This window comes from Scyliorhinus canicula, chromosome 11 (genome assembly GCF_902713615.1).
Source record: "Scyliorhinus canicula chromosome 11, sScyCan1.1, whole genome shotgun sequence".
NCBI classification, from domain to species: domain Eukaryota; kingdom Metazoa; phylum Chordata; class Chondrichthyes; order Carcharhiniformes; family Scyliorhinidae; genus Scyliorhinus; species Scyliorhinus canicula.
This window is the reverse complement of record NC_052156.1, coordinates 3,508,709-3,528,269: the sequence shown is the minus strand read 5'-3', so window position 1 is coordinate 3,528,269 and position 19,561 is coordinate 3,508,709. Positions and strand designations below refer to the sequence as shown.

The 19,561-nt window shown below is 51.1% G+C and overlaps 1 protein-coding gene across 2 annotated transcripts in view; it reads left to right on the top strand.

Moving 5' to 3' along the window:
• The window catches only part of uroc1 (urocanate hydratase 1), a 138,200-nt gene that overhangs the window by 28,732 nt on the left and 89,907 nt on the right, over positions 1-19,561 (top strand). For both annotated transcript variants that reach the window (XM_038812118.1, XM_038812119.1), the window contains exons 4-6: positions 3,618-3,677; positions 15,580-15,708; positions 17,783-17,844. In XM_038812118.1, the coding sequence (XP_038668046.1) occupies positions 3,618-3,677; positions 15,580-15,708; positions 17,783-17,844 (251 nt within the window). The remainder of the gene's footprint in view (positions 1-3,617; positions 3,678-15,579; positions 15,709-17,782; positions 17,845-19,561) is intronic.

The following is a 19,561-nucleotide window of genomic DNA, read 5'->3' as shown; positions in this document are numbered from 1 at the left end:
TCACATCCTTCCTATAGTGAGGTGACCAGAACTGCACACAGTACTCCAGCTGTGACCTAGCCAAAGTCCTTGACAGCTCCGATATAACCTTCCTGCTCTTATAATCTATGCCACGCTTGATCAAGGCAAATGTCCCATAAGTCTTCTTAACTACCCTGTTCACCAGTCCTGCCCCCTTCAGGGATCTGTGCACAAGCACCCCAAGGTCTCGGTTCCTCTGAGCGTCCTAGTGTTCTGCCATTCATTGAGTACTCCCTTGTCATGTTGCTCCTTCCAAAATGCATCATTCCATACTTTCCAGCGTTAAATTCTATCTGCCACTGATCTGCCCATCTGACCAACTCGCCTACATCCTCCTGTAACCTATGACCATTTTCTTCACTGCCAACCACACGGCCAGTCTTTGTGTCAACTGAAAACTTATTTATCATCCCCCCACATTTTCTTCTATATCATTTATATGTATCACAAACAGTAAGGGAGGCAGCACTGATTCCTGTGGTACACCACTGGACACTGGCCCCCAGTCACACAGCCTTCTACCACCACCCGCTGTCTCCTATCACTGAGCTAATTTTGGATCGAAATTGCCATGGTACCCTGGATACCATGTGCTTTTACCTCCTTTATCAGTCTCCCATGTGGGACCTTGTCAAAGGCTTTGCTGAAATCCATATAGATTACACCCCTCACTACCCTCACCTACACACCTGGTCACCTCCTCAAAAAATTCAATCAAATTTGTTAGGCATGACCTCCCTCTGTCAAAGCCATGCTGACTATTCCTGATCAAACCTTGCCTCTCCAAGTGGAGATGGATTCTCTCCTTCAGAATCTTCTCCAATAGTTTCCCCGCCACTGCTCTGTAATTCTCTGGTTTATCTCTGCCACCTTTCTTGAAAAGTGGAACCACGTTAAAAGTGGAACCACCTCCAGTGCTCTGGTACCTCCCCTGTGGCCACAGAGGAATTTGGGTCAGGGCCCCTGTAACTTACTCCCTTGTCTCCCACAGCGACCTGGGATACAACTCATCTGGACCTGGGGATTTGTCCACTTTTAAGCCTGCCAATACCTCTTCACTCCCTATGTCAAACTACTCAAAAATCTCACCGTCTCTCTGACTGAATTCTGCACCCACATTCTTCTTCTCCAAAGTGAAGACAGATGTGAAGTACTCATTTAACACCCTACCAATGTAATCCAACTTGACGCACAGATGTTCCCCTTGGCTCCTAATGGGTCCTACCCTTTCCCTGGTTATTTCATTCTCCTTGATATACTTACGGAATATTTTGGAATTTTCCCTCATTTTAGCTGCCAGCACTTTTTTGTGCCCCCTCTTTGCCCTCCCAATTGCATTTTCGACTCCCCCCCCCCCCCCCCCCCCCCCCCCGCACTTTCTCCACTCTATATGAACCTCTGTCAATTTTCTCCCTTTGTTGAAGGCCTCTCTTTTCCTTCCTGTCCAGTCCTGAATATTCCTCGACATTCAGGATTGTCTGGACTTGTTGCTCCTACATTTCACCCTGAAGGGAACAAGTTGGGCCTCTCACCAGTTCTATTTTGCTCCCCCCCCCCCCCCCAACCCATTGTTCTGCTGTAGATTTATCCAGAAGTAGCTAATCCTAGTCTACTTTAACCAGATCGTGCCTTATTTGTACAGTCAGGTGTCAGAAGCTGGGCTCTGTCAGCACTCCCTGGACCGCCCTCCATCAGCTTCCAAAATGGAAACCTGACTTGTGAGTGGGACCCCAGGGGACGCCTACACACTCTGCCTGCTTCCTTTTGACTGCCTGGTGGCCACCCATTTCTTTTCTTCCTCAAGTTCCTTGAGCTGCGGTATGAACACCTCTACAAATGCGTTGTCCATGTGACTCAGCCTCTTGTGCCAAAGTCTCTCCAGCCACCGCTCAAGTTCCAAAACCCGGAGCTCATATTTCCGCATTCGGGAGCACGTCCTGCACATGTGGTCATCTAGGATGTCAGTGTCGTCCATGACTTCCCACATGTGACAGGTCACGCATTCCACTTGGCTGTCCTCACCTGCCATGACTTAAACTTGGATTACTGAGTCCTACGCGATAACTTTGCTAATTACTTAATCGAAAAGATATGTTTACTTTAACTTTAGCCTCTTTCTCTTTAACTTGTTATCTTATCCCTTGTATTTCTCAGTTAATCCCTTAATAATCTTCCAGCTTTTTGGGGTTTTGGTATAACTGCCTTTTTGACCTGTAAACACAGTTAGGAAAACAAGACAACAGAAAAGAAAAGAAAGAGAAAGACCTCCCTCGCCCTCTTCACCAAACTCCTCACTTACTGAACTGCCAACTCCGCTCACTGCTGCTGGCACTCTGTGCTGGTTCAAACTCTACCCCAGCTGTTTCAGGAACTGTTTTTAAAAAATATTTCTTTATTCTCCTCCTTTTTCACATTTTCTCCCAAATTTACACCCAACAATAAACAATAATCAGTAACAAATATGTCAATCCCCATATCAATAACAACGATCCCATCCTCCCACCAAACCCCAAACATCAGCCGCATGTTAACATAAACAAATGACAAAAAGGAATCAGGAATCACCCATAGTCACCATTAACACACACAGCCCCCCTCCCCCCAACCCTCCCACCCACCCACCCCAACTAATGTTCAATGTTATTCAGTTCTTGAACGTGCAAAATGAATAATGCCCATGAATTGTAGAACCCCTCCATCCTTCCCCTCAGTTCAAACTTAACCTTCTCAAGAGTCAAGAATTCCAACAGGTCCCCCCGCCACGCCAGGGCACGGGGGGAGAGGCCGCTCTCCAAACCATCAGGATCCACCTTCGGGCGATCAACGAGGCGAAGGCTATGACATCTGCCTCCGCACCCTTTTCCAACCCCAGCTGGTCCCGAATATGGCCTCCCGGAGGCCCGGGTCCAGTTTTACATGCACCACTTTAGAGATTATCCTAAAAACCTCCTTCTAGTAATCCTTCAGCTTTGGACAGGCCTAAAACATTTGAACGTGATTAGCGGGGTCCCCCACACAACGTTCACACACATCTTCCACTCCCTCAAAGAATCTGTTCATCCTCGCCCTCGTGAGATATGCTCTGTACACCACCTTCGGCTGTATCAGCCCCAACCTCGCGCACGAGTTGGAGGCGTTCACACTCCAGAGCAGCTCACACCAGAACCCCTCCTCCATATCCTCTCCCAACTCTTCCTCCCACTTTGCTTTGATCCCTTCCAGTGGTGCCTTCTCCTCTTCCAAAATAGCCCCGTAAACCGCTGACACTACCCCCTTCTCCAGTCCCCCTGTCATCAGCACCTCCTCCAGCAATGTGGAGGCCGGCTCCTCTGGGAAGTTCTGTATCGCCTTCCTGGCAAAATCTCGAACCTGCATGTATCTAAACATTTCCCCCTACTCCAGCCCATACTTCAGGAACTGTTTAAAACCAGATTAGCTGTTGGCTCCAGTAAACTAGTAAAGTTACAGCAGCCCCACCCACTAGGAGAGACTGTTCACTCTCCTTCTTAACTGTCTACATTTTCAAATTTAAACTCAATTAAACTGTGGATGTTATCAAAGAACGAGCTGACTTGCTTTAACATTTTTGGTTCCAGTTTCCCCAGGAGCTGGTTACATATGGAGGGAATGGACAAGTCTTCAGTAACTGGGCCCAGGTATGAAAACTCCTGCTTTAGACACCATGAAGTAGGCTTTATAGTCTACAGTATATTGGCAGCAAATCTTTATTAACAACTAAACAAGTTAGCCCTCAGCTGGAATATTGTGCACAGGTCTGGGAGCCACACTGTAGAAAGGATGTGAACACATCGGGGAGAGAGCAGGAGAGGTTGTCAGGAACGGTTCCAGGGATGAGAAACTGCAGTTATGAGGATTGATTGGAGAGGCTGGGACCGTTCACCTTGGAGGGTAAAGGCCGAGAGGAGATTTGATCGAGATGTTCAAAATCATAAGGGGGGTGGACAGAGTAGACGGAGAAACTGTTTGCACTCGTAAAAGGATCAAGAACGAGAGGGGCACAGATTTAAAGTGATTTTCAAAAGAAGCAAATGCGATGTGAGAGAAACCTTTTTCCCACATTGAGTGGTTGGGGTGTGGAATGTGCTGCCTGGAAGTGTGATGGAGGCAGGTTCAATCGAGGCATTTGATAATTACTTGAATAGAGGAGCAATTTAGCATGGCCAATCCACCTAGCCTACACATCTTTGGACTTGTGGGAGGAAACCGGAGCACCCGGAGGAAACTCACGCACACACGGGAAGAACATGCAGACTCCACACAGACAGTGACCCAGCCGGGAATCGAACCTGGGAATCTGGCGCTGTGACGTTGCAGTGCTAACCACCATGCCACTGTCCTGTAGTGGTCTGAGAGCGGGAGTGTGCTACAGGTCTGTGGACAAAGTATCTGCCGTTATAAGGTGGATTGTGTCTGGCTGTAATGGGATGAATGCAGTGGAGACCAACATCTGCTCGATACGCCTGCTTGTGCTGGGAATCCCAATGCTGCACCCGTTTTTCTAGAGCAGATGGGTCCGTCACCTGTGCCAAGTGAGGTATCAATTTTTCCAGCTGGTTGACCATCCCTTGGAGGAGGTGGAGGTCAGCCAGAGATGAAAGATAGGGGAGAGTTATGCTGCAATTGTATAAGGTGTTAGTGAGGCCACACCTGGAGTATTGTGTTCAGTTTTGGTCTCCTTACCTAAGAAAGGACGTACTGGCACTGGAGCGTGTGCAGAGGAGATTCACTGAGTTAATCCCAGAGCTGAAGGGGTTGGATTACGAGGAGAGGTTGAGTAGACTGGGACTGTATTTGTTGGAATTTAGAAGGATGCAGAGAGATCTTGTAGAAACATATAAAATTATGAAGGGAATGGATAGGATAGATGCGGGCAGGTTGTTTCCACTGGTGGGTGAAAGCAGAACTAGGGGGCATAGCCTCAAAATAAGGGGAAGTAGATTAAGGACTGAGTTTAGGAGGAACTTCTTCACCCAAATGCTTTGTGAATCTATGGAATTCCTTGCCCGGTGAAGCATAACGAATAAAGCAGGAATAAAAGCAGGAAATGACAGGTGGCGCAGTGGGTTAGCCCTTTAGCCTCATGGCGCCGAGGTCCCAGGTTCGATCCCGGCTCTGGGTCACTGTCTGTGTGGAGTTTGCACATTCTCCCAGTGTCTGTGTGGGTTTCACCCCCACAACCCAAAGATGTGCAGAGTAGGTGGATTGGCTGCGCTAAATTGCCCCTTAATTGGAAAAAATGAATTGGATACTCTAAATTTATGGGGCCTCACGGTAGCATGGTGGTTAGCATCAATGCTTCACAGCTCCAGGGTCCCAGGTTCGATTCCCGGCTGGGTCACTGTCTGTGTGGAGTCTGCACGTCCTCTCTGTGTGTGCGTGGGTTTCCTCCGGGTGCTCCGGTTTCCTCCCACAGTCCAAAGATGTGCGGGTTAGGTGGATTGGCCATGCTAAATTGCCCGTAGTGTAAGGTTAATGGGGGGATTGTTGGGTTACGGGTATACGGGTTACATGGGTTTAAGTAGGGTGATCATTGCTCGGCACACCATCGAGGGCCGAAGGGCCTGTTCTGTGCTGTACTGTTCTATGTTCTATGTTCTAAAGGGATTAAGGGTTATGGTGTTCGGGCCGGAAAGTGGAGCTGAGTCCACAAAAGATCAGCCATGATCTCATTGAATGGCGGAGCAGGCTCGAGGGGCCAGATGGCCTACTCCTGCTCCTAGTTCTTATGTTCTTATGAGAGGGGAAATCCATGATCACTTTGGTTTTGGGTGGGTCCATGGTTGCTGACCCAGGAAGTGGATGGAGGTTGTGGTGAACTCTTATTTATTGGCCCATTTTTTCCGGCTGTTCCAACCAGTGAGATGTTCTTGTCCCTCTGGCAGTGGCCTCCTTCGGCAGGTGGAGAGGCATGCGAATGATGGGAAACCCTGTTGACAGTGGCGAGACTGGAAGATCCTGGCTCAGTACAGTGGCCACTGTGAAACACACTGCGAGGGCGGGTACGGAAAATCTTGCCCATCGTTCAACCTGAGCCCTGCCTCTTACAGTTGCTCCAGAACTGCCGTAAGTCTTGTTCATCATGCGTGACCCTGTACACCAAGGACATCATCCCTGTGGAAAATTATCCCTAAAGACCCTCCACGTCTGACATTGTGTGCTGGAATATCTCTGGCTCTGGTACCAAAGGACAGACAGTTGAATCTGCCAAAGTGGGTCATAAACGTAGTTTGGTTTCTGGACCAGGATTATCACTGAGCACCATACTGTCAAACTGGGCAATGACTCCCATGTTGATCATGTCATCCAGCATCGAATAGGCTTCCTCCATGAGCGTTTGGAGGCGGTTTTGCAGAGTGAAGAGGCACCACCTGTTTGGAATAACCCCTGAGTGTGATCTGAGAGGCATCCCAAGGTGGCCCAGTCCCATGAAGGGCTTCAGGAACTCTCATCTGAACTTGGAGACAGATCCTTGCTGCTTGACTTTGCCAATTCATTGCCGGAGCCCCAAGTTCGATGCAGGCGTTGGGGCTGATCAGAGAGTAATCGTTATGTCGGACACAAAGCGAATCACTTGAATGGTTTTGTTCTTGGCCTGCAGAATAACCTGCAGGCTGCCTTTAACTGGAATGCGGAGACCTCCTGTTGCCTGGCGCCAAGTGTCCATCATTTGGAGGTGGAGCTCTTTCAGTCCTGACTCCTTGTCTGAAAGGAGACAAGGCCCCCTGAGTCAATCTTAACATTTTTTTGGCTGACTGTTTACCCGGGAGAGTCAGCAATTCCAAAATGAAGAGCCGCCTTCTCTGATCTCACCCAAGAAGAATGCGCCGCCTGGGCTTTCTCACTCCACCTAATGGATGATATTTGAGCTATTGGTGCAGTGCAGGGATTCCGACATGGACCGTTTGCCAAAATGTCTCTTTCAGTGGAAGCTCTGGGCAGCTCTCGCAGGACACGGATCTCTCCTGTGCTTTGCCAAGTCACTTTGCTGGATGCTTCCGGGGCCTGTTTTCCCTGACGGATTGTCCCTGCTTTTTCTGTGACTTGAAAACAGTGAGGTCAGGGTTGGTTTTCACTCCATGAAATGGTCAGGATGATCCAGTATTGCTGACATGTCTCAGTCTCAGTAGCTGGATTGCCTTGCTAGGGTAAGAAAGGCTTTAGTTTGCAGGTCTGCAGAATCTATTCCTGAAGTCGGCAGCAACATTATATGTTCAAAACATTCTCCTCCAAAGAGTCCAAGTCCAGTCCAAGACTGCTCTGGGCCATGGTTGAATCCCAGTGGAGCTGGAGATGTGGAAACTTGGACAATCACGAGGCACCTGGAGTGGATGAAATTAGCTATCAATAATTTTATTTTTGCTGGATTCAGTGTTGAGACTCTCGGACTGGGTTTAGCGATGAGTTGCTTCCAAACATGTTTCTGATTGCCCGACTTCAAAGGAGTTCCTCGGGACGAGCTGGCCTGGGGTTGAAGACATTTACCTCACCCTTGCAGGCTGCGAGTTTTGCCTGTTGAAGCTGGGCCTACCACGAGGGTGCAATATTCGAGTTCTGTTCGAGTAAAACTTTGACTTTTTCTCGTTTGCTTCTAGGCTCTTCTGTCTCTGGAGCTTTCTCTTTGGTGTTTTTTTTGGTGAGTTTACCCAGGATTAGTCACTTCAGTCCGAGTTAGGCACAATCCAGAAGTTTCTCAGTATCCTTATGAGGACGTTTTGATCCGGATGCTGTTTCGGGCACCAGATAGTAAACTTTAGAGTTTTGATAAAGGGAAAGTCTTAATCAACAAGTCATAACTATGAAGATATTTACAGTAGATGCATGTATGGTTCGGACTCCATTCGAGGTCTTTACACGTCTCCGTCTATCTCTAGACTGGCCCTGGCTTTGGGTCATGTGCCTTCTTACATCACTGTGTGGGTTTGATGTGGGGGTGTGGTCATCCCCACACCCCCACTACTTGCATTCAAACAACCGCGCAACCTCAAACAAACCATTGTTTGCAGCAAATTAGCCAGCCTTCAGAACAGCGACCTTGACACCACACAACCCTGCCAGGACAATCTCTGCAAGACATGCCAGATCATCGACATGGATACCACCATTACACGTGGAAACACCACCCACTAGGTACGCGGCACATACTCGTGCGACTCGACCAATGTAGTCTACCTCATACGCTGCAGGAAAGGATGTCCCGAAGCGTGGTACATTGGCGAGACCATGCAGACACTGCGACAACGAATGAACGGGCATCGTGCGACAATCACCAGACAGGAATGTTCCCTTCCAGTCGGGGAACACTTCAGCAGTCAAGGGCATTCAGCCTCGGATCTCCGGGTAAGCGCTCTCCAAGGCGGTCTTCAGGGCACGCGACAACGCAGAATTGCCGAGCAAAAACTTATAGCTAAGTTCCGCACGCATGAGTGCGGCCTCAACAGGGACCTGGGATTCATGTCGCATTACATCCACTCCCCACCATCTGGCCTGGACTTGCAAAATCCTACCAACTGTTCTGGCTTGAGACAATTCACACCTCTTTAACCTGTGATTATCCCTCTCCCTGGATCTGTAATGATTTGATTACCTGCAAATGCTCGCATGCCAAGCATTGTCCAGCATCTCTGACTTTGTCTATATAAATGTTTCTGGAACATACCTCGCCATTCACCTGAGGAAGGAGCTGCGCTCCGAAAGCTGGTGTTTGAAACAAACCTGTTGGACTTTAACCTGGTGTTGTAAGACTTCTTACTGCACTGTGTGGGTGATACTGTACCCTGTCCCACATTAACCCCAGACTCTACCACTACAAGTTAAACCTATCGCCCGGTGATTATCGGGAGGTTTGACACCATCATGGACTTCTGCTGTTTATATCAACTACTTCCTGTGTATAAAACACACATTCCTGTGAGTTTTCAACAGAAGGAAATACCTATTGATGCTGTTTACATGGACTTCCAGAAGGCATTCAATTAAGTTCCACACAAAAGACTGTTGACAAGAATGAGAGGGCATGGAATTGAAGAATGATTGCACGGGGAAGGAACCGGTTAGGGTTTCAGGGACAGATGGAGAAAACAGCCATGAATATTTGCTGGAACCTCAGCAGGTGAAGACATAGCTACCAATGGATGAAAATGGGGATGCATGAGAGGATTGGAGGAGGACTGATATATGGGAGGGTTGTGAGGCTGGGGAGGTAATAGAGATCAGGAGGGGGTGAGGTTTGGGTGGGACCCGAAAACAAGAACGATAAAACTGAAATTGGGGTATATAGGGAACGAGTGTGGGTCAGAGAGGGCATTGAGTGAATGGGATTGGGACCAGTTTGGTTGAGGAGCAGCAGAGTTCTGGGCAAGCTGACCTTTACCGAGGGGGGAATGTGCGTCACCGGGTTTGACACACCACGTGCTCAGTACCCTGACTGGAAAAACAACACCAGGGCAGAACGAGCATGCCACAACCTGGGAACAAGTTTATTTTCAAGAACAACCCCTTTAAGATGCTGCATGCTCAACATTCCGGAGCAAAAGAGGGATAAGCTTTCTTGCCAATGTGCTTAATGTGGAACCGAAGTAAAAATGAAGCGAAGGTCAGCAGCTGTGGAACGATTTCCAATCTTTATATATTCCAGGTGTAGTCTCGGAATGTTAAAAAGATAAGGCAAGTCAATGCAAAATGGATGAATTTCTCTGATGGAGTTAGGCTGCTTCATTGATAGGCATTTCAAACAGGAGACACTCAGCAATAAGGACTCGGCGACTAATTCAGCAATGTTGGCTTGATTCCAAACCAATTCTTTCCATAAACGCACGCACTCAGCATCGGTACGGTGAAGATCCACAGGGTCATTGATCTTTGAACAGATGCTGGCTGTGATCCATGAAGAGAAAACCCATTCCAGACACTGGAGATTACAACACAAAATTGCTCAGTGAAACTAACACTAAATTAATCCCTTCACTCAGAGGGAGACCAGTTTCAAACTTTGCATCTAACCCCGTGCTGTACCTGTCCTGGGGGTGTTTGATGGGGACAGTGTAGAGGGAGCTTTACTCTGTATCTAACCCCGTGCTGTACCTGTCCTGGGAGTGTTTGATGGGGACAGTGTAGAGGGAGCTTTACTCTGTATCTAACCCCGTGCTGTACCTGTCCTGGGAATGTTTGATGGGGACAGTGTAGAGGGAGCTTTACTCTGTATCTAACCCCGTGCTGTACCTGTCCTGGGAGTGTTTGATGGGGACAGTGTAGAGGGAGCTTTACTCTGTATCTAACCCCGTGCTGTTCCTGTCCTGGGAGTGTTTGATGGGGACAGTGTAGAGGGAGCTTTACTCTGTATCTAACCCCGTGCTGTACCTGTCCTGGGAGTGTCTGATGGGGACAGTGTAGAGGGAGCTTTACTCTGTATCTAATCCCGTGCTGTAGCTGTCCTGGGAGTGTTTGATGGGGACAGTGTAGAGGGAGCTTTACTCTGTATCTAACCCCGTGCTGTACCTGTCCTGGGAGTGTCTTTGATGGGTCAGCGTAGAGGGAGGTTTACTCTGTATCTAAGGGTTGAGAGGAATGGCTGACAGTCTGTGTTTGCAAAGCCAGGTTCTGAAATGAGCCAAGAACTGATGTTTTTGGAGGTTTCAGCCAGGGTCTCCGAATTCCAGCACAGCTTTGTGAAGTTGAGACTTGAGGAGTGGATTGGGATTGGGTTAGGATTGTCACGTGCAGTGACAACCTGCAGCCTGGGGTGGAGGGTTAGGGTTAGGGTTAGGTGGGGGGGGGGCGGTGGGGGCGGTGGGTGGGGGGGGGGGGTATCCCCTCAGGCTTGACACAACCCGACACAACCCCAAATTCAGCCTTTCTTAAACACTTAAATAAAAGCAAAATACTGCAGTTTCTGGAAATCCGAACTAAAAAGGCAAAATGCTGATTGAACATGGCAACATCTGTGGAGAGAAACAGACGGGAAGGGGCATGTGGAACAAATTAGAAGGTCGGGGTGAGGTGGCAGCTCAGGAGAAATTTGACAAAGATGTCAAGGGCGCAATGCAAATGGAGTGTTAATGGTGTTAGGACGGGGACAGAGAGCAAGTGACCACCCAGTGGGTGGAGTCCGCTCTCAGGCAGAGTACATCTGGTAGCCATCTAATGATAATGTAAGGACTGGAGCAACCAGAGCCGCTGTTCCTGGGCACTCAGCATCAGCCGGTCTCTGTACCATTGTTCCTTGTTAGCAATAAACTCTGTATGGTTACACAAGGAGCTTCTTCGTATTGCTTCAAGCCACCACATTGGCGATGAGGACACAATCGATGATGATAACACAGCCAATCTGCGAGTACTGGGTTTTAATTAAAGTCTGAAGGAAAGAAAGACTCACCAGACTGCCTGTTTGGGTAAATAGATGTCACCAGACCCTGTGAGAGCACAGGAAGCAGCATTTAAAGTAAAGACAAAAAAAGGGTTGAATGAGGGGGCGGTGGGGGGGAAGGGTAGGGGTGGAGGGTGGGGGTGGAGGGTGGGGGTGGAGTGCGGGCTGTGGGGTGGAGGGTGGGGAGTGGACGGTGCGAACTGTGGGGTGGAGGGTGGGGGTGGAGTGCGGGCTGTGGGGTGGAGGGTGGGGAGTGGATGGTGGGGGTGGAGGGCAGGGTTGCTGGGGTGGAGGGTGGGGTGGAGGGTGGGGGTGGTGGGCAGGGTTGCTGGGGTGGAGGGTGGAGGGTGAGGGTGGGGGTGGTGGGGTGGAGGGCGGGGGTGGAGGGCAGGGTTGCTGAGGTGGAGGGTGGAGGCAGTGAGGGTGGAGGGTGGGAGTGGAGTGTGGGCTGTGGGGTGGAGGGTGGGAGTGGACGGTGCAGGCTGTGGGGTGGAGGGTGGGGGTGGAGGGCAGGGGAGGTGGGGTGGAGGGTGGGGGTGGAGGGCAGGGGAGGTGGGGTGGAGGGTGGGAGTGGACGGTGCGGGCTGTGGGTGGAGGGTGGGGGTGGAGGGTGCGGGCTGTGGGGTGGAGGGTGGGGAGTGGACGGTGCAGGCTGTGGGGTGGAGGGTGGGGAGTGGACGGTGCGAGCTGTGGGGTGGAGGGTGGGGAGTGGAGGGTGGGGGTGGAGGGCAGGGTTGCTGGGGTGGAGGGTGGGGGTGGTGGGTGGAGGGCGGGGTGGAGGGCAGGGTTGCTGGGGTGGAGGGTGGAGGGTGAGGGTGGGGGTGGTGGGGTGGAGGGCGGGGGGTGGAGGGCAGGGTTGCTGGGGTGGAGGGTGGAGGCAGTGAGGGTGGAGGGTGGGGGTGGAGTGCGGGCTGTGAGGTGGAGGGTGGGGACTGGACAGTGCGAGCTGTGGGATGGAGGGTGAGGAGTGGACGGTGCGGGCTGTGGGGTGGAGGGGGGGAGTGGATGGTGCGAGCTGTGTGGGGTGGAGGGTGGGGAGTGGAGGGCGGGGGTGGAGGGCAGGGTTGCTGGGGTGGAGGGTGGGGTGGAGGGTGGGGGTGGAGGGTGGGCTGTGGGGTGGAGGGTGGGAGTGGACGGTGCGGGCTGTGGGGTGGAGGGTGGGGGTGGACGGTGCGGGTGGAGGGTGGAGGGTGGAGGGTGGAGGGTGGAGGGTGGAGGGTGGAGGGTGGAGGGTGGAGGGGGTGAGGGTGGGGGTAGGGTGGAGGGTAGGGGTGGGGTGGAGGGCGGGGTGTAGGGCAGGGGTTGGCTGAGGTGGAGGGTGGGAGTGGAGTGGGGGCTGTGGGTGTGGAGGGTTTGGAGTGGACTCTAGTGCCGGCTGTGGGGTCTGGTGGAGGGTGGGTGGTGTGAGGGCAGCGGGATGGTGGGGATGGAGGGTGGGATGTGGGACGGTGCGGGCTGTGGGTGGAGGGTGGGGGTGGAGGGTGCGGGCTGTGGGGTGGAGGGTGGGTGTGGACGGTGCAGGCTGTGGGGTGGAGTGTGGGAGTAGAGGTTGGGGGTGGTAGGCGGGGGTGGAGGGGGGTGGAGGGTGGGAGTGGAGGGTGGGGGTGGAGGGTGGGGGTGGTGGGGTGGTGGGGGGGGGGGTGGAGGGGGGGTGGTGGGATGGCGGCTGTCACTGTGCAACCACGGAGCCACGGTGGGTGGTTAGTGCTGTATGCAGCAAGATGGCTGCATTGTTGGCTGCGGCAATGGTGGTGTGTGCCTGGGCTCCCCGGTCCTGGGTGTCACCCCGACCCCACCACCCATCCCCTGGTCACCCCCATACCGAGGGAATGCCCCCCCCCCGGCAGCCCTAACATGGGCAGGGTCAGCAGCCCACAGTCTTACCTCTGGGAACATCTCCTCACTCTTCTCTCCCTCAGGGATGATAAGGGAATGATGGGCTTTAGAGGGGTTTCACAGGTCGGCGCAGCATCGAGGGCCGAAGGGCCTGTATTGTGCTGTAATGTTCTATGTTCAGCAGCTTGTTTCCCAATTTTAAAACCAGGAGTGACCCTCGCCATCGGTAATTCCTCCTGGCAGAGGCGGAGTATCACGGGAGCCCCGGAGAATCCCGGGTCAGGCCGTTAATGCTATCCAAACGCCATTTATTGTACCTGCGGAGTAGAACGCATTGACGCCGCAGACGAGGCGGAGCGTGGCATTCTGTCGGGCGCCCGGCGCCAGCCATGACCTTCGGCTAATGCGTGATTCTCCAGCCAATCCCGTTTCCCCGAATCCCGCATCGGATGGAGAATCCGGCCCTGTATATTTGGAATTGTGTGAAGTTGAAGCTGACTCGTAGAAAGATTATGTTAAACACAAGCCTCACAATCTCATCATTGACAATCGCTACATCGATTTAGAAATGTCTAACTTGTGTCGATGATGTTATTTAGAATTTGGGTTTGAGCAGATTACTGTTGAAGATTGTATTAAAAAATTAAAGGGGGAGGGTTGCATTGTATGTGTCTCTTCAAGACAGCACAGGACCACCTGTCTTGGGGGGATCAATGGGGACCGAGAGTTGGTGATCACCGCAGTGAGTTCCCGCTCAGGCAGAGTATCCTGTTGTAACCTGCGCGGGTCGAACAGGGCAGGGACAATTAGATACCCCACAGATTTAGGGAAATATGAGTTCCCCCAATAAGGGGGCTTCACCTTTCCTGTTGTATAATTAGAGTTGGCTAAACTCTGTGTGGCAACAAAAGGACCCCCCGCCGTTTTGCTTCAAGCCACAACAGATGGGCTTCACTGGGGCAAGCCAAGGACAGACATGAGAGCAAGGTGGTGAATTTGAATGGCAAGTGTGTGGAAGGTCAGGGCCCAGCTTGCAGACTGAGCGGAGGTGTCCCGCAAAGGGCCCACCCTGTCTGTGTTTAGTCTCCCCATTGTAGAGGGGGCTGCAACTAATTTGAAAGAAGTACAAGTGAGTCGCTGCTTCCCCTGGGAAGGAGTGTTTGGGGCCAGGATGGTGAGGAGAGAGGAGGTAAAGGGGCAGGTGTTACAGCTCCTGTGATTACAGGGGTAGGTGCTGTGGGGAGGGGATGTGGAGGTGGGGGCAATGGATGAGTGGACCAGGGAGTCACGGAGGAAGTGGTCCCCACGGAGTACTGATGGGGGGGGGGGGGGGGAGATGAGGGGTAGACATGCTGGAGCTGACAGAATTGGAGGAAGATGATCCTTTAATGAATAAAATGAAAATGACTTATTGTCACGAGTAGGCTTCAATGAAGTTACTGTGAAAAGCCCCTAGTGGCCACATTCTGGCGCCTGTTCGGGGAGGCTGGTACGGGAATCGAACCGTGCTGCTGGCCTGCCTTGGTCTGCTTTAAAAGCCAGTGATTTAGCCCAGTGTGCTAAACCAGCCCCTATGTGGGGGGTGGTGGGAAGAAGTGTGGTCGAGGTAACTGTTGCAATCTTGCAATCTCAGTAAGAGGTCTATCACCAGAAAGGGAAACAGGGAAGTCATGGAAGTGAAGGCAAGTGCCAGCGATGGGCCATGTGACAGAGGTGGAAATTGGAAGGAAAACTGATGCATTTTTCCAGGTCCAGGCGAGAGCATGAAGCAGCACCAATACAGTTATTGATGTACTCGCAGTTGTGGGGGGAGGCTAGAGTGGGACTGAAACGAGCGATATTCCTCAAAAAGGCAGGCATAACTGAGGCCTGAGTTGGAAACTCGGGCGAGATAGAAGCAGCTGGATTACAGGCGGAGTGGAAATCTAACTCAGTCGTCACTCCAGAAGCAGTTACAGAGCTATGTGATAAATCTGCATTTTGTGAAGACGTTTGAAGAATAAATATTGGCCAGAAAAATAGGGAGAACTCCCCAGCTCAGTGGCTGAGAAATGTTTTGTATTCAGAGAGTTGTCAGACAGCGCAGCATTCCCTCAGTACCGCAGTGAACCAGGGTAACGCTCTCAGGGGTGGAAGTTGAACCCACAACCTCCTGTTTCAGCGATAAGAGAGAGCTACTCTCTGAGCTAGAACTCTGCACTGTGCTAGTGTGATTAACTGTTCCTGGTGTGAGTATTCATTGTAATCTGTGACTTGCGCTGTTGTGGGAGCGGTTTCCTGAAATGCTTCTCCTCTCTGTGTGTCTGCTGATTGTGCCTTTTGGATCTCCTTGTGGGCAGTTTAGATTGGCGATGCACTACCTGTCAGAGATGACGGAAGAACAGACATTGGTCATGTACAGCGGACACCCACAGGGTTTATTCCCAAGTCCCCGGAGTGCACCTCGTGTGGTAATCACAAATGGCATGGTAAGATTAACGGCCTCTCTCACTGCCCAGCACTTTGTGTTCTGCAACATTCCTGACGCTACCACTGGGTAGAAAAATACATTTTCCCTTCATTTTGCTGCTGCATTTCATTCAGGATGCGCTGTCCATCTCACAGTCTCACACTCTCCTTTACCGGCTGCTGTCACTTCCCAAACCCAAGACCTCTACCATCTCGAAGGACAGATACCTGGGAATCCCACCACCTGGAGGTTCCCCTCCAAGCCACTCACCACCCTGACTTGGAAATATATCACCGTTCCTTCACTGTCGCTGGGGCAAAATCCTGGAACTCCCTCCCTAACAGCACAGTGGGTATACCTACAGTTCATGGATTGCAGCGGTTCAAGAAGGCAGCTCACCATCACCTTGTCAAGGGCAATTATGGATGGGAACTAAATGCTGGCCTGACCAGCGATGCCCACATTCCGTGTAATAATTTAAACAAGGAGCTGCCCCTTCCCCCTCTTTTTACCATTCTCTCTGTTTATTTCCATCTCTTTCTTCCTGTCTCTTTCCCTCCCACTCTCTCACTGGCCTCAATGGGCAAAATGGCCTCGTTCTGTCCTGTAACCATTCTCTGATGCTATTCCCTCTTTCTCTCTCTTTTCTTTCCATCCTGATCTTTCACATTGTATCAGTCTTATTTCAGGGCGGCACGGTGGCACAGTGGTTAGCACTAGGACTGCGGTGCTGAGGACCCGGGTTCGATCCCTGTTCTGGGTCACTGTCTGTGAGGAGTTTGCACATTCTCCCCGTGTTTGCGTGGGTTTCACCCCCACAACCCAAAGATGTGCAGAGTAGGTGTATTGGCCACGCTAAATTGCCCCTTAATTGGAAAAAAAAATTGGGTACTTCAGTCTTATTTCCCTCCGCTCTCTTTGTTTCCTTGTATTTCTTTCTCTCGTCTCTATCCTTTGTTTCTCTCGAACTCTCACTCCCTCCCATCTTTCGCCTATTTCTCTCTGCACTTTGATTTCTTCGTCCTTTCCTCCTGATTCGCCCACAGTAGGTACGAGTTTAATGCCGATGATATGCTTTGAATAATAGATAAATAAACATGTGATAGAGTGAACAGAGGGTTACTGATGGTAGATTCAGATGGTATTATGATCCCAAACCAGATGCCAACAGTGCCGAGGATATTGGACCGAAACCCCCAATATTTTAGTTCATTTGTGAGACTGCGGAGAGAATGATTCGTTCCAGGACTGATTGGATGAAGAAATAGGGCTTTGGTATTTTTAATTAACAAATTAAAATTAACAAATTTTTATTATGAATACAATATTAAACTCTTTAAATTCACACCCAAAAAGAACAACTTACAATTACCCCTTAAACACGACTATTCAATTTCCTATTAAATAGTATTGCTCTTGTGCTAATTACCCTAAAGTGAATGTGGACTCAGTGTCAGGCAGGTCAGACTTCAGCTCGTCGCCAAAGCTTTCTCCACAAGCTGGCTCTCTGCATTCCTCGGCTCCACCCAGCAATGACCTCATCTCCCCAAGCTAAAAAACAAATGAACTCTGCAGGAAGAAAGTAAATTAACTCCCCAGGGACTTTCCCCAGTCAAACCACAGAGCATTAGCCCAGACTGAAAATCACATTCCTTTGGTCAGTTTCACCTTCCAGCTCCGAGAAGCTCCCAGGTCCTTTGCAAACAGAATCATTAAAAAAAAACATGACCACTGCAGTAAAACACACCCCAACCCCAGGCTTTTAACTCTTAAATTATCCCAATATTTAGAATCCAATATTCATAAAATCTTCCATTTGTCACAATGAGGAACAATGGGGCGAGGCAGGAGTGGTGCATTAATACCAGCATGGACTACTTGGGCCGAATGGCCTGTTTATGTGCCTCTGTAATACTCGGTATATCAGTGCAGCGAGGGATTCTGAAGTATCAGTATGGAAGCGGACTGCATCCTTTCCAATCCCTATTTCTTTCCCCACAGTTGCTGCATTTCCCAATCAATAGGGATTGGGTGGAGACCTGCTACCTTTGTTTATCAATCTGACCTTTTCTCTTTTCACCACTCTGTTCCAGGTTATTCCAAACTATTCTTCCAAGGATGAGTACGAGAAGATGTTTGCCATGGGTGTGACCATGTAAGAGGCCCCTCTACTGTCATGAACAGGATACTGATATCTGTAACTTGGGCAAGTGATAAATGTCAGCTTTGGGTCACTAAGTAGCACTTTCTATCTCTAGTCTCCCTCAGAATGTTGTGCGTTTGAATAATGTTGGAGTGCTGCACTGTCAGAGGGTCAGTGCTGAGGGAGTGCCGCACTGTCAGAGGGTCAGTACTGAGGGAGTGCAGCACTGTCAGAGGGTCAGTACTGAGGGAGTGCTGCACTGTCAGAGGGTCAGTACTGAGGGAGCGCTACACTGTCAGAGGGTCAGTACTGAGGGAGTGCTGCACTGTCAGAGGGTCAGTACTGAGGGAGTGCTGCACTGTCAGAGGGTCAGTACTGAGGGAGTGCCGCACTGTCAGAGGGTCAGTACTGAGGGAGTGCCGCACTGTCAGAGGGTCAGTACTGAGGGAGTGCGGCACTGTCAGAGGGTCAGTACTGAGGGAGCTCCGCACTGTCAGAGGGTCAGTACTGAGGGAGTGCTGCACTGTCAGAGGGTCAGTACTGAGGGAGTGCCGCACTGTCAGAGGGTCAGTACTGAGGGAGTGCAGCACTGTCAGAGGGTCAGTACTGAGGGAGTGCCGCACTGTCAGAGGGTCAGTACTGAGGGAGTGCTGCACTGTCAGAGGGTCAGTACTGAGGGAGTGCCGCACTGTCAGAGGGTCAGTACTGAGGGAGTGCTGCACTGTCAGAGGGTCAGTACTGAGGGAGTGCTGCACTGTCAGAGAGTCAGTACTGAGGGAGTGCTGCACTGTCAGAGGGTCAGTACTGAGGGAGTGCCGCACTGTCAGAGGGTCAGTACTGAGGGAGTGCTGCACTGTCAGAGGGTCAGTACTGAGGGAGTGCCGCACTGTCAGAGGGTCAGTACTGAGGGAGCCGCACTGTCAGAGGGTTAGTACTGAGGGAGTGCTGCACTGTCAGAGGGTCAGTACTGAGGGAGTGCTGCACTGTCAGAGGGTCAGTACTGAGGGAGTGCCGCACTGTCAGAGGGTCAGTACTGAGGGAGTGCCGCACTGTCAGAGGGTCAGTACTGAGGGAGTGCCGCACTGTCAGAGGGTCAGTACTGTGTGAAGAAGAGTCATGCGGACTTGAAACGTTAACTCTGTTTCTCCCTGCACTGGTGCTGCCAGACCTGCTGAGTTTATCTAGAATGATCTGTTTTATCTGGGACTGCGCTAGTTCAGCCGTCAGTTCCCAACCAAACTGAGGATATTCATGTGTGTCTTGGCCCTGAGTTTCAAAAGGCTATTCCACATGGAAGGCATCGCTCCATACTAGCAAACTGCTGCAAGTAGCAACTGGGAGCTGGCAGGTATGGGAACGATAGCAGTGACTCTCTGCCTAATCCCAGACCAGGCTGTTATCCTGCATTGGAACTGGGAATGAGACTGAGGGGTGCTGACTGGGCTGTGTGTCCCTGTCTTACCGCAGACAGGTCCAATATCAGCCATGATTGAATGGTGGAGCAGACCCGATGGGCCGAGTGGCCTATTTCTGTTCCTGTGTCTTATGGTAGCATGGTAGCACAAGTGGCTAGCACTGTGGCTTCACAGTGCCAGGGTTCCAGGTTCAATTCCCCGCTGGGTGACTGTCTGTGCGGAGTCTGCACGTTGTCCCCGTGTGTGCGTGGGTTTCCTCTGGGTGCTCCGGTTTCCTCCCACAGTCCAAAGACGTGCTGGTTCGGTGGATTGGC